General features: G+C 48.9%; 1 protein-coding gene across 4 annotated transcripts in view; it reads right to left on the bottom strand.

Moving 5' to 3' along the window:
• Hlcs (holocarboxylase synthetase) overlaps positions 1-14,912 on the bottom strand; it is a 190,166-nt gene that overhangs the window by 128,534 nt on the left and 46,720 nt on the right. For all 4 annotated transcript variants that reach the window (XM_013352499.2, XM_026786502.1, XM_026786511.1 and 1 more), the window contains one exon: positions 14,505-14,687. In XM_013352499.2, coding sequence (XP_013207953.2) covers positions 14,505-14,687 — 183 coding nt within the window. The remainder of the gene's footprint in view (positions 1-14,504; positions 14,688-14,912) is intronic.

Genomic DNA, 14,912 nt, shown 5'->3' with positions numbered 1-14,912 from the left:
TACATGTAGGCAGAACACTGTGTACATAATAGATAAATAAACAACAAATCTTTTTGTAAAAATGAGAAAAGAAATTGTGACCAACACCTGACTTCTGCTCTCCGCCGCAAGCTAAGACACGTCCTCTGCACCCCGAGTCTTGGAATATAGTCGGTTCCACCATTTTTCAGGTGCCTGTCTTCTGCCACCTGACGTGGACTTCTCTGGAACATTTCCCACAGAGCAGGGGACACTGAACGTGGGGTCAGGCCAACTGGCCTGCCACCAACCAACTATAAAGTCTTGTGAAACACAGGTTGTGCTAGGCCTCTATGTTTATTATCATTAGGTTGTTGTTGTTATCTGTGGTTTTTGTTTGCTTGTTTGGTTGGTTGGTGGGATTTGAGGACAGGGTTTCTCTATGTAGCCCTGGGTATCCTGGAACCTATGATGTAGACTCGGCTGGTCTGGAACTTAGAGAGACACAGTACACCCAGTGCCAAGTAGAAGCTACTGTCACTCTGACAAACCTAGAAGTAAGTGGTACAGACACTGGTTCTAGAAGCAGTCTCAAAGGCCACTTCTGTCACTAGCCTGATGCTTTTGTTCTACTGTTAATCCTGGAATTGCCAAAGATGGGGGGAGGAGCAAAGAGTGGCCCACACAACAATACCATTAAGAATGTTGAGGCAGGGAATTTCTGCTGTTAAAGGCAGCCTAGTGTACAGAATGAGACCATGGCTGGAAAACACCTTCCCATCCACCAAATCACAACACAACAAAATGCATTCAGGCATTTTGCATTTAAGCTGGATCTGAAGGTGTCCCTTACCCCAGCCCCTTGCTATCTATGTCAGTGCAGAGCTGCTAAAACCAATGCCACTGCAAGATTGCGAGACGCAGAATTCCACAACCATGGAGCCGTCCCTCCAGAGTCTGGACCTGCAACAGTTCAAAGACAGGCAGGACGCACAAGTCCTGGTGCGTTCCATGAAGCTCTCAGGTCTGAGGGATTGGGGGATTAATTACAGCTCACTGGCACGGAACAAGAAGCACACAAGGCTTGATCTTGGGATTTGAACCCTGTCCAGATTCTACGTAATGGCTGGCTGACAGGGCTGTGGCTGGAGCGTGCCTGGTGACTGCAGGCCGCTTAGTGAGACCCGAGTTTTGAAACCAGGGTTGGTAGCTTAACAAAATTCCAGGCTGTAGAAAAATTTGCCCGTCTCCGGGGAGGAGAGCTCAGTCTCACTTTTCTGACAGCGGCCCCTGGTGGCCGACTTAGTAAAGACTGTTGGCTCTTGCGCTGAAAGCTTTGAAGGCCCTTCCAGGTAACAACTGGGGGTGACCAGGGAGGCAGGAAAAATTCAAACTGAGACGAGGCTCTGAGCCACATTAAGTGATCACTCCTGTGTTTAAAAATAAGAACATTTAAGGTCCTATATTTCTAAAGTAGAAAGACCTAGCGTGAACAAGGCTCTGGTCTCCAACCCCAGCACTGCACGTGTGCACCCAGCATGTGCAAGGCTCTGGTCTCCATCCCCAGCACCGCACGTGTGCACCCAGCATGTGCGAGGCTCTGGTCTCCATCCCCAGCACCGCACGTGTGCACCCAGCATGTGCAAGGCTCTGGTCTCCATCCCCAGCACCACACGTGTGCACCCAGCATGTGCAAGGCTCTGGTCTCCAACCCCAGCACCGCACATGTGCACCCAGCACTGTCTGGCTCTTTATGTGGGTGGTTGGTAAGCAGCCTCATGTTTACACACTTCACCCACTGAGCCATCTCTCCAGCCCCAAGGATCGTATTTAAAGGGCGGAAGCCAGGTGCAGAGGAGACTCACTTATTCCATTTCTCTGCATACTACCGCACAGTCTCCCAACTTCTGTGCTCTGAATTCGGGGAAATTTTATTGCAGCATAATGAATTGTTCCTCAAGGCAGAAACTTCTAGAAGACGCAGCTAATGGAGGACAAAAGCACATTGGGCACCACGAGGCCTCATCTCTGGCGTCACGACATTCTGAGATAGAGAATGACCAGACGCTGACAGCTCCCAAGGCAGGAAGCCTAAAAAGTAGAGACCCCCGGCTTCTCTTCTTCCTACAGCACGCTCTGTCCACAGCCACGAGAGAACAATCTGGAAACAATCGGCTGGGCAGCTGCTCTCATCAACAAACTGTTTATTGTAAGAGAGTGGCTGGGTCAAAGGCTAACAGTCAACCTGAAACCGAAAGCACACAGATTAATTCAATACCGTCCTTGCTGAGGAAACTGGGACTCGGCACGGGGAAAACTGAGGCAAGAAGCTCACACTCGTTCTTTCTGAACAGCCTAGAGCGGGGACAAGCCCGCGTACGTCAACCTGCCGGCCCGAGCACGTCAACCTGCCTGTTGTCCCGTGTTGTCAGGGCTAGACATCACAGCTGCCTGCCAAGGGCCTTCGAAGACAGGCAATGATCCCTCGGACATCAGCTTCCCACACCCTCCACCAACCCCAGCGTGAATGGCTTCTCTCAGTTGCTCCCTTCCCTCCTTTGTCTCTCAGGAGGCTCAGGCTCGGCAGCGGATGCACAAGGCGTGGGCACGCTTTTAAGTGTGTCTGGACAGAAGCTTGGGAGACAACTGGAAAGAAGGGTTCAGCTCTGATGTCACAGCGGCCACACAGCTCCGTTTTCACACAGAGCTGTTATCTTTTTAGAAATGTATCCTGAAATATGCACAAGGAGAGCCAAACAATATCTGGGATTAGGTCTGAAATCGCACCACAGAAGGCGTGGGTGGGAGCCGATGAAATCAAGCTGGCTGCAGACACACAGCTGTGGAGGGCGCGAGCCTGCGGGGTCCACTGTGCTCTTCGGTCACTTCTGCTTACTGGAAACCTTCTGAGACGGTTTCTTTTGCGTATGTGCATAGCTCAGCAGTTACTCAGAGAGAAGAAAAAACATTTTCTTGACTATAAGAAAGTATTGACCTAGGAAAATAAATACATGAGCTCCCCACAAGGACGGAGGGATGTGTACTACGGTGCTGCCAGGCGCCCGCACAAGCTCTGAGCAATGTCTGAGGCACAGCTTTGAGTCTCTGCCGAGCACTGGAAAAGCAGAACAGATATTCCACGTCCCCCAGTCGGCCAAAACCAGACGCAGAATCAGATCAGCAAGATCTGAAAGTGTTGCTCTAAAACAGAGCACGTGCCCAGCATGGAGGAGGCTCTGGGGCAGATTGCTACCAGTAAACACCAACTTATACACTTGCACACACACCAGTATGCACACCCGCACACACACCCACACGCACATCTGTGCATGCACGCACACACACACACCCATACGCAAACCTCACACACCCCCGCACGCATACCTGTATACACACCTGCATGCGCACACACACCGCACACAATTATTTTAAGGTGAACATGAACTTGCACCAGAGAGCACCACCACAGGGCTTCCCTGCACTATGGAACCAGGAAACATGCAGTAAGAACACCCAGTGCCATGAGTAACAGACCACATATATACAGACTGTGAAAACATAACTTTGTTTGTAAATATGAGACTAGTACGGACCATACTGATAATTCTTACAGTATAGGTAAATTAACTTGAGAAAGCTTAAATTAACGATGGATTGGTCTCTACTCAGGATTTGTCCTAGTATAAAAATGAAAGTGGCAATAATCAGAGTTTTAGCAAGGGATGCACTCAAGGAAATTGATTCAGAAGCTTTCGTTTTGTTTGTTTGTTTATTTTGTTTGTTTTTAGGCCTGGGAGTGTTACTCAGTAGCAGGATGCCTGCTTAGCGATTATAAAGCTGAGTTGGGTCCCCAGCAACACAGACACACATGTAAGTTCACGCACATGTGTACACACATGTGACTTTTAGTCTAACTGCTTTGCCAATTCCAACATAAACACCTCAAGGTACCAGAAAGGACACAGAGGCCATCTCGCCTCCCATCATTCCTAACAGAAATAAGGTTTCGGCGGTTTCAGTGGCTGTCTGTTACACAGTCATCTGTGAAATCTCGGCAAGGACCATCTATAAAGCCATACCCATCCCAACACCACAGAAGGAAAATATCCAAAGAGAAGAATCTTCACAATTACAGACTTGTGACTTTTAGATGTTTTCTAGACTAAAAGGCTGCAGGAAAAACAAACATGGCTCGGCCAGTCTACCAAGGTTGCCAACAGAACACTCTGGTGAACTCATCTGGGCAGCTTTAGGCAGCGAGATTAAATATGCCCCACGCCCGCTCCAAAAGTTAACCACCATTTTTAAAATATGAAACCACTGTTTGATGCTTCTTTTAAAAGTTGTATTTGTTTATTTGAAAAAATTAAAAACAGGAATAGGTAGTCAATTTAAACATTACATGATATACATGTATGTCCAAACATGTTTGATTTACTAGTTAATTTTTTTATTTGTAAAGAACCAAGAAGACGAGGCTCTCACTTCATCTCTCTCTGATAAGCATCATTCTGAGACACAGAAAAGAAAATCTCCTCAAGTTCTTCTTTTTAATTATTATACCTCTTAATTTTAATTCTCTAAGCTCTCATTTGAACGTGGGAGGCAAGCTGATCTCGCATCTTAAAGTTGGGTGTGCAATGCCGACACTCAGAGCAGCCCTCGCCTGTCCTGACAGGCAGTACGTCCATCTTCACCCACGTCTAGAATTCAAATGTCAGCCTCAGAAATGCTACGGCCCTGTCCTACAGCTTTTCCTCCCTCTACCCTGGCAAACACGTGTGCAAGAGAGACCGATAAATAAACAACAGCCCTTACGCTGCGAATCCCGTGTGTCACGGGAGATGTGTGGCTTCCCTTTGTGGCAGAGAGCCTCGGATATTCTAACCTGATTGTCTCACCGTTGGGGTCAAGGGGGAAAACACTGCCTCACGGGGCAGCCTCAACTTCAGCGATCTTATTTTCCTATGGTTTTAGCTAAAGGAGACGTACGTTTAAAATATGGCTGGCATAAGAAATTAAACACCACTAACACACCAATTAAGACAAATCTTCTAAGGGCTGGATTGTTTTCACTTATTAAAGCCATGTTCCTGGGTGAGGAAACGGGGTTTAAACTCTAGAGCCGTCTCATGCGGGATACCGCCTCCCACGATCTCGAGATCAGCCCTCGCTGAGCTGGTCTTCCTTGACACATTCAAACTGTATCCCTTTACAGTGTCCTGAAGTGTATCTAAGGTCTAGGATGGAAGTTCCAACGCTTCTTCCTCTGATTACGTTACTAAACGAAAGCCTGGAAACCTTTTAAGGAAGAAAACTACTTTGAAGAAACTTTCTAGAAAGGTGTCGGCCAGCAGGAGCCTGGAGGGTGGTGCCAGCAACCATCCCACAGCACTGGGTGCCCAGCACACGCTGGTCCCAGCAGCAGGACTGAGAAACCGAAGGTCTGTGCAGAAACGCGTGAGTGCCCGGGGGACAGGCACAGCCTCACCTTGGCGAGTTCCCTGCTTCCCGACGAGGCCAGAGAGAGGTACCCAGAGAACACACCGCAGCACCCTGACCCTCTCTGCTCTAACGAGAGCAATGGAGACCAGACCACCACCCAGGCACAGCTCCAGGGCTGGCCTGACCACTCTGAAATAGCTACAATGCCATCCATGTCCGTCCGGGACACTTAGCCCCGCTCTCGGAGCAACGTCCCTAAATTACTAGCATGAACAGAAAGAGCACATGCCCCAGTCCACCTCACCCCACCCCCGCACTAGTGCACACATTTGTCAAGCGGCTATCAGGCCCCAGACCCTTACATTCCTGCACTGACATGGAATGCCTCAGAGCCGAGCCAGGAGAAGCAGGTTTGGAGGCCTTGCTGTTTACCACAGGTGCCCACTACCGGCCACAGCACATCCAGGTCTCTCCTCTGCACCTGACCACAGGGCCCTCTGATAGTACCCCTAACCTAGCACCAGTGGCCTGGTTCCCGGGGATGTATTTGTTGGACCTGAGAGACAAATTCACCAGAGACAGCTTCAGTCAGCTTCCCAGGAGGTAAGGCCTTAATCCATACCCGCTCACACATGGCAACTATTAGGGAGCCGGTGCAGGAGGCGGAGAGCATTTTTTCTTGGAGGATTTTTTATTCCAAATGAGCCTGCTTCCCATCCACAGACCTGTGACTGCATAAATGGTGGATATAAATAGTCTAAGGAAGCAGAGCCACCCTTCCTAGCCACGGTGCAACCCTGAGCAAGCCACTGCAGAGCGGCGGGGAGGCCCCACCACCCCCTCCAGATCCCACGGCAAGAAACACGGCTCAGAGAAAAACCAAAATCCCAGCAGAAGTCAGTAAGGCCGGAGAGGCACGGGAGCCGCGTGCGCGCCTCCATCTCCCCATGTGTGCGTTTTCTCCCCCACCTGGACCCCGCAGGCAGCTTCGGAAGATGCTTGTAAGAACAAGACTCTATACAAAGACAGGTCACCCAGTAGCTAAAAGGCTCCTCACAAAAACAAGCTGCAGAAAGAGGCTGAGGACAACACCCCATGAATTGTGCCTCCTGCATTTCAGTGTCAAAGGAATCATACCACCTTTATGTGCGTATTGAATTCGATAACGGGAAGTCAGTCATCGTGAACAGAGAGAAAAAAAGAAAAATTTCCAGTGTTGGTGCCGGGAGAAGAAGAAAGGAGAGAAAGAGGCATATGAAAGACCCTGGAAAACATTCGTAGCTGTAAAAGCTTTTAAACGTTGGCTTTAATCTGCCAGCTGCTCTGGGCCGTGTGTTCTGTGAAGTAGCCGAGCCGCCACAAGACCTCAGCAGGCGCACACATCAGAAGCCATTCGGTGCACCTGGGGACCCGGCTTGCTCTCTCTCTCTCCAGTTTGCGTCTCCAAGGAAGTAGTTCTTTGCATTTTAGAGTAATGCTTGGTTTGTCTCGTATGAAAGATCCAGAACTACTAAGGCAATAGGGGACGGTTCCAGGTCTAAAGTTCGCTGAAATAATGGCAGGCGGAGGTTTTTGCCACTGTTGCTGTTTTTTAATGGAGAATCAGAATCTAAAGAGCAACGACACTCGGCACAGTAAGCTCCAAACACCGAGTGTACGGCCAAGGAGACGGCTTGGTGGGTACAGCGCTGTACGGCACGAGGCCGGTTTGAACCCCAGCACCCACATGAAGGCTGGGTGCAGCGGTGAGCCAGTAACTCTAACACTGGGAGATGGATCCTGTCAGTGAGCTATAGCTGAAATGTGATCGCTACAGTGGCACACTTTTGTACACCAACGATCACCAGGTTCAGAGAGAGACCCTGTCACTAATAACAACAGCAACAACGTTACTGTTACGTAGAGAAGTGACTGAAGAAAGACGTCGCTGTCAGTCTCCGGCCTCCCCGCGTGCCACCCAGGTTAGTGGACGCACATGCGCGCGTGTGTGCACACACACACACACAGACACACACGGGCGCGCACACTTCATCCCGCCGAATGGGAAATCTTGACGCGATCAGAAGCATGTAAGAAGACTCAATTACTGAGGCTGGTAAAACGAATAAAAATTTAAACTAAAAAGAGATGCCACCCACTCCAAAACAAAAACAAAAAAAAAGTCTCAATTAACCAAAAAGCATGCCATAAAGATAAGAAAGTATCATTCTCCCAAACCGCCGCAGCACTGGCTGGCCCTCACTAGCTGGGCGAGGAGCACAGTGGGGGAGGGAGCACCATGTGGAATGACTTAGTCTATGTTCGCTCATGAAGCAACGGATCAGAAAAGAAACTTCCACTTCACGATAGCTATGATGAAAACACCAGGCTGAACACCCTGAATGTGGACGATCAGAACTGAGTTTGCAAGGACTCCCTGGGCAGAAGGGCCATGCTAGGAGCTGATACATCTACAAATATAAAAACTGTTCTTACCAACAACAGCTAATTGCCAACGATAGCTGGATTCTGAGGACAGAAATAAACTTTCTCGGTACATAATTTCAGGCTGAATCAAAATGAAATACTATAACCCACTCTTGTCTGTAAGCGTGTACTGTGCGTGCCACAACGGCCACGCTATTGACATCATACATACACCGCCGTGACTTTGCCCAGTCACTTTAACAACAAACTCAGTTGTCACTTCTTGTTATGGTTACATCTTGATCCCAAGGGCAGAGTAACCAGACACCCCCTCAAAGGAGTCCTGCCAAGAGTCTAGCCAGAGTCTATTTTCCTGGTCGCCTAGACATCACCATCACCACCTCCCAGCCCCAACGCACACCTAAAAGATCCCAAGATTCTTCATTTTGGTGGTATGTGTGTGTGTGTGTTTGTGTGTGTGTGTGTGTGTGTGCGCACGCGTGCGCGCACATGTGCGCGCATACATGCTCCCTAGATCTGAGCAGGAAGCTGGACTGGGGCAGATCTGCAAACGGCTTGGGTTTCTCAGAGCCATGGCAGCGTCCCTTGCTAGGGGTGAGGGCATTTATCCTCTTCTGCAGCTCCTGGCCACCCAGGGAACATCACTATGGCACACTGGCAGGTGACTGTGCAGGGTGGGAGGTGGGGGGCTGGCTCGGAATCCTGGCTGGCCCTACTCATTCCACAAGAGCCCTGGAGACTGTGGTATCCCTCTTCCTTGTTACTATTCCTCAGGCACTGGGCGAAATGGAAATAAGATAGCTTGGCTTATTTCTGGGAAAGAACCGTGGGTTTGGTTTGGGTTTTTTTTTGTTGTTGTTGTTGTTACTGTTTGTTTTGTTTTGTACGAAATTACATTTTAATATAAATTAAATATCCACCTTTTCCTACACTTCACAGAAATGGGTCCCTTCTCTAGACAGAGAGATTTTACTCTCCCATGGTGACACTGCATTCCTGCCAACTCCCTGTCCTCTGCTGGATGGGAGGCTCACACGGAGGCCATCACGTAATGCTATCCCATAATATACCCTACATCAGCCATGCAGCCCGTCTGTCTGGCCCTTCGCTGGCCCCCTGTATGACTTTATTCATGGAGAAACAGCCCAGAGGGTTCTGAACCGCCCCAGCAGGAGCAGGGTACCAGCCCCAGCAGGAGCAGGGTACCAGCCCCAGCAGGAGCAGGGTACCAGCCCCAGCAGGAGCAGGGTACCAGCCCCAGCAATGCCTTCCACTCCCTTCCACTCCCACGGGTGAAAGCGCCTGAGGCACCCACACCCCAATCCTAAGCCCTCTAATTGGGGGTTCTCAACCTTCCTAATGCCGTGACAGTTCCCAGGGGTGTGGTGACCCCAACCGTAAATTACTTTCGTTGCTACTTCATAACTGTAATTTTGTTACTGTTATGAATTGTAATATGAAATCTGTGTTTTCTGATGGTCTTAGGTGACCCCTGTGAAAGGGTCCTTCAACCTCCAAGGGGGTCACAAATAATTAAGGGATTAATAATTAAGGGATTAATCATTTAGAGGTCGAGAGCCTCTAGAGGTTGAGATCCACTACTCTAAATAAAGAGAGGGTCAAAATTTATCCAAGTGTGTCTACACAAGACCTAAACACTCAGTTTTAGGTTCACGTAGGACACTTCCAAAGGCTGACGACACACACTACCTTATTATTTTCTTTAGTTTTTAGTAACTTGTTTGGCTCATCATAAAAGTAACAGCAGAGGCAATTTGAAAACTAGAAAGAAAACATTAAAGCATTATTAAAATTCCCTGAAGCCTGCTGCCAGAATATGTATGTATGTGTCTATATATGTGTGTATGTGTGTGTGCATGTGTACACGTTTGTATATGTGTATGTGTTCATATAAGTGTACACGTGTGTACATGTGCACATGTCCATGCACCGTAGTTCTTTCAATCTCGTTTCTGTGGACACGGGTATGTGGCATACAGTGTCCGTGGTTTCCACATATTGGACTCAGGCGAGGGCTCTGCAGAAGCCCTTCCTCGGCAAACAGAGCAAATGTAAGGACAGAGAGGAAGGCTGGCGTGGCCACTGGAGCCTGCCTCTCGGCCGAGCCGGGCTTCCTTTCTCTTCACATCACAGGTCCCTGAGGTGGGTTTTAGGGGAGTCAGAGCACACCCCTCATGAACACCAAGGTCCGCTGTTCTCTAGACATCTCTGTCTCTCACAGTGACATAGAGACATGGGGGGGGGTGTCATAAATCTTCCATGCTTCTTGCCGTCAAGAGCAGCGAGCGTCAGAGCTCCAAACTGAGTAAACACAGCTGCTTCGCAGTGAAGGTATGTAGATAGTTTCTCTATTTATTTTGTTCTTTCACGTGCTGTACTGGAGCAGGACCAGTTCTGAATAAATGTTGAATGGACTGTGCTGCTGAAGTAATCCCCACAGACCCAAGAGAAAGTGCCACAATAAAATAAAAAAAACCATCAAACTTGCACAATGTGATATGATAGAAAATAGATGAAATTTCTGAACTTTACAGTCAGAGGGGCCGCAGCAGAGGCAGCCTGGCTCAGCAGCGCCACCATGTGGTGGGAGCGAGGATTCCCAAGAGCAGAGTGCTTTACAGGAAGCAGGAAAGGGGAACTGCACAAACTCTGACCTATAAGGCAGATGGCAGGTCCAAAAGAAGGAAACCGCCAAGATCCTCTTCATGTGGCTCAATCCAAGGGGTCGGTGAGACGCACTAGGCAGAGAGGCAGGAAGGAGAACGAAACTCAACCCCATCCCTAGCCCTCTGGTCTATGTGTCGAGCCAACTGCACAGGGACGGGAGGTTTTAAGATGTCTGAGCCTCAGCACCGAGGTGAGGTAGAGAAATCTTCTGCCTGCCCCAGAAAGTGTCTAATTCTATTTTCAAATGTATTTTCCTTATAATTGTTTGGAGAAATTTTGATCTAAGAAAACATAATACTTGATCAATACTAGATTTGACCTCAACTTCTGTGGCTCATTCAGGGTGCTCCAGGGTGCTGAGAAACATCAAGCAATGCAGACACCCCACAATCGCACATGTGTGTTCACTCCCTGCAATTCCCGGCATAAAACAGAACTCTGTCAGAATCAAGCAGCTGGGAGGCAGAAGCGGCCCACAGAGCCGACACCAAGTTGGTCGGGAGGACAGGACCGGGGACTCCGGATGAGAAGCGTTTCTGGACTGTTCTTTCCAGGGTTTATGTAGTCAGGAGGACCGGACCGGGGACTCCGAATGAGAAGCAAGTGTTTCTGGACTGTTCTTTCCAGGGTTCTATGCAGTCAGGTCCTCAGTGGGGAGAGGTCTTATACGCCATATGCAGAGCAAACATTCGCTTTTGCCTTTTTCAAGAATTTTATCCCCATGGCTTTGGAGTGGGTAAATTAATATTTCTCCAGTCAATTAATAGTGAAACATTTCCACCCCCCACTACCACTGGCTGCCACGGACATTTTTAAGAGTCAAAGTCTGTGTGTGTGTGTGTGTGTGTGTGTGTGTGTGCGCGCGCAAGCACGCACGCGCGCGCGCACACGCACACACTACATCATATGCATGTTTGAGTATGTGAGAGAACATGCACGTGTGCATGCATGTAGAGGCGAGAGGCTGACATCAGAGTCCTCCTCATTTGCTCACCACTTTCATTTCCAAGGCAGGGCCTCTGGCTGAGCCCAGAGCTGGACGATTTGGCTAGTCTGGCTGTCAATTTGCCCACCCAAGGAGGGTCCTGTCTCCACGCCCCCACAGGCTCCAATCACAGACAGACTGCTATTCCTGCCCAGGCTTTTATGCGGGCTGGGGGTGCCAATTCCAAACCACCTAGTGCTTATATATCAAGATTGTCCAGGCTGGAGAGATGGCTCAGTGGTTAAAAGCATTGGCTGCTCTCCAGAGGTCCTGAGTTCAATTCCCAGCAACTACATGTTGATTCCCAACCATCTAGAGTGGGGTCTGATGCCCTCTTCTGGCACAAAGGTATACATGCAGACAGAACACTCATATACATATACATAGACAGACAGACAGACAGACAGACAAATAAATAAATAAGTCTGTTAAAAAAAAAGTTTGCCAGCCGGGCAGTGCCTAGGGACACACGTCAGAAACAGTGTAGCGTATGACTAACGCCTAGGGACACACGTCAGAAACAGTGTAACATATGACTAATGTATGACTAACAGGTAGGACGCACATCAGAAACAGTGTAACATATGACTAACGCCTAGGAACACACGTCAGATACAGTGAAACATATGACTAACACCTAGGGATACATGTCAGATACAGTGTAGCATATGACTAACACCTAGGGACACACGTCAGATACAGTGTAACATATGACTAACGCCTAGGGACACATGTCAGAAACAGTGTAACGTATGACTAACACCTAGGAACACACGTCAGATACAGTGTAACGTATGACTAACGCCTAGGGACCCACGTCAGAAACAGTGTAACATGACTAACCCTAGGGACACACGACAGATACAGTGTAACATGACTAATTCAGAAACAGAGCAAAATGTAGTGCTTGACTTGGTGGCAGATATCTGTAATCCTAACACTCAGGCTGCTGAGGCAGGGGGATCATGGCAAGTTTAAGGGTGGCCTCTGCTGCAGAGTGTGTTCCAAGCCAGTGTGGGCTAGTGAAAACTTGTCTCAGCTGGGCTGTGGTGGTACACGCCTTTAATCCCAGCACTTGCGAGGCAGAGGCAGGCAGATCTCCATGAGTTCAAGGCCAGCCTGGTCTACAAGATCTAGTTTCCAGGACAGCCAGGACTGTTGTTACACAAAGAAACCCTGTCTCAAAAAACCAAAAATAAACAAATAAATAAATAAAAGCTTGTTTTAAGTAAACAAATAAACAAGCTAAAAAATGAGTAATAAAAATGTAATAAAAGAAAGTTTTTTTTAAATGAGAAAAAAATCATCGTGTGTTGGTATCAACTTTTTAGTCAATGCATCACCGTCAGTGTTCTTAGACTGGGTACCAGGAACTTGTTCAGCACATCTATTTTTTAGCCCATTTGATCTCTGAACAACCCAATAATCGTTACATTATTACAACCATTGCATCAAAGTATGACGCTCACACAACTCTCCCAAATATTTTCTCCTCCAGCCCTCACATGATCACCCGGGGTCTACATCTACCCGGTAAGTCGGCACGGAGCAGTTAGTTACACATGCACAGCCCGGCTCTCCTCCACAGACTAAGCTTGCCCTGGGACAGAGGCCAACCAGAAAGCTAGCACCGCCCTTTCTCACAGTGCAGGCGTGAAGGGTGGATTTGCCCTTTTCAAGTGAGACAGGTGGGTTCGGTGTGTGGCATCCCCTGACCGCCGTAGTTTTGCTATGTTGACATCACTAACCCCACAGACTGGCCTGTTACCGGTGACAACAGAAAGCTCCACAGAATCATGTGTCACAATGAATGAGAAATTGACAGCATGTCCCATGAAGGGATTAGCAGGAACACACACCTGGAGAACCTGGCAGCCTGCCCAAACCCAGGATCCCTCACAGAACAGCAGGGAGTGCAGGCGTGAGGCAGACTCCCAAACCCATTTTCAGCATTTCCATTTTACTTTTAGACATGAATGACAAACACAAAATCCAAAGCCTCCTTGCCACAAGATAGCCAACATTGGAACACAGAAAACAGAAGCTGTGATGTTTCCCACGCAAAGACTTTCTGAGAAAACCCCCTGATCAAAACAGCTGGGTTGATCCCAGATGACTTCAGATTCCAAAAGGGTTGGTTACCCTTCAGCAGGCACAGGGAGCCTGGTTCCTGCACTCCCGCCCACAGACACCAAGAGCCAGAGTCTCAGCCATCCAGAGCACAGCATGTGCACACGGCCTGTGCACAGCCTCTGAAGACTTGAAACACCTAGCACATTGCCAGCGCTGAGAACAGTTGCCACACCACACCATGTATTGGTCAGGCAATAACAGGAAAAGCAGAGGCAGCATTGGCTTTAGCTGTGTGCCTGTATGTATGTGATGTGTATGTGCGGCTGTGTGTACGTGTGTGTGTTCAAACAAGTAAAGCTGAGTATGCAGCATGGCACACATACGGAAGTCAGAGGGCAACGGGTGCTGTCCTTCACTCTTCCCCTTCGACCTGGTTAGAGACAGGGTCTCTTCCGCTTACACCATGCAGGCCCGGCTGGCTGGCCTGGGAGCTCCCAGAACTTCCCATCTTGGCCTCACATCACACACAGGAGCACACTACAGCATCCGGGTTCACATAGCCTCCTGGGGATTCACACTCAGGTCCTCACCCTTGCCCTTCACACCCTGAGCCACCTCCCTGCCCAGTGCAGGATCTTTGCGTTTTCCGAATATCTAGTCTACAATTGGCTGCATCCACAGATACAGAACCACAGGCATGAAGAAGTATCTACGTGATTCTGGCCTATAAGACAGCGCTCCAGTTACACACACACACACACACTACACATATGAACGAATAATAGTAAAGATACTGGCATACTATTATTGTGCTTTCCAAACCCAAAGTCAACACAGAGATCAAGGGTGAGGATGGTCATGACAGAAGACTGAAGGGAAGGAGTCGCACTTTGAGGTGAGGCCACCCGAAGGCGGAGCCCGCACTCACCTCTGCTGCCAGCAGCAAGTAGAGCGGAGTTAAGGCGGGAACTTGTCGAACATCACAGCTTAGGCCAAGGGTCATCAGGATCTCCTTAAGGACTTCGTGCCTCCTCATGTTGCTGGACTTAAGCAGGTTGAAGTCCTCTTGAGTTTGCACCATGGAAGCACTCGGAGGGAGTTCTAGGTACACCTGAGGATGAGACAACAGGAGGTAAGGTGTGGGCACTTGAGTCAGAGAGGCAGTGTCTGTACGGGGGTTGATGAAGACCTCAACAAGGCTCTCCTCCCATCAACCCTGGGCTCGACCATGGGGAGAGGGAAGTCAAGAAACAAGAGTACAGGGTTAGCGTGGGACCATGGGGAGAGTGACATCAAGAAACAAGAGTACAGGGTTAGCGTGGGACCATGGGGAGAG

The sequence above is a fragment of the Microtus ochrogaster genome, chromosome 2 (genome assembly GCF_000317375.1).
Source record: "Microtus ochrogaster isolate Prairie Vole_2 chromosome 2, MicOch1.0, whole genome shotgun sequence".
Taxonomy (NCBI): Eukaryota; Metazoa; Chordata; class Mammalia; order Rodentia; family Cricetidae; genus Microtus; species Microtus ochrogaster.
The sequence above is the reverse complement of the archived record's forward strand: the minus strand, read 5'-3'. Positions and strand labels throughout refer to the sequence as shown.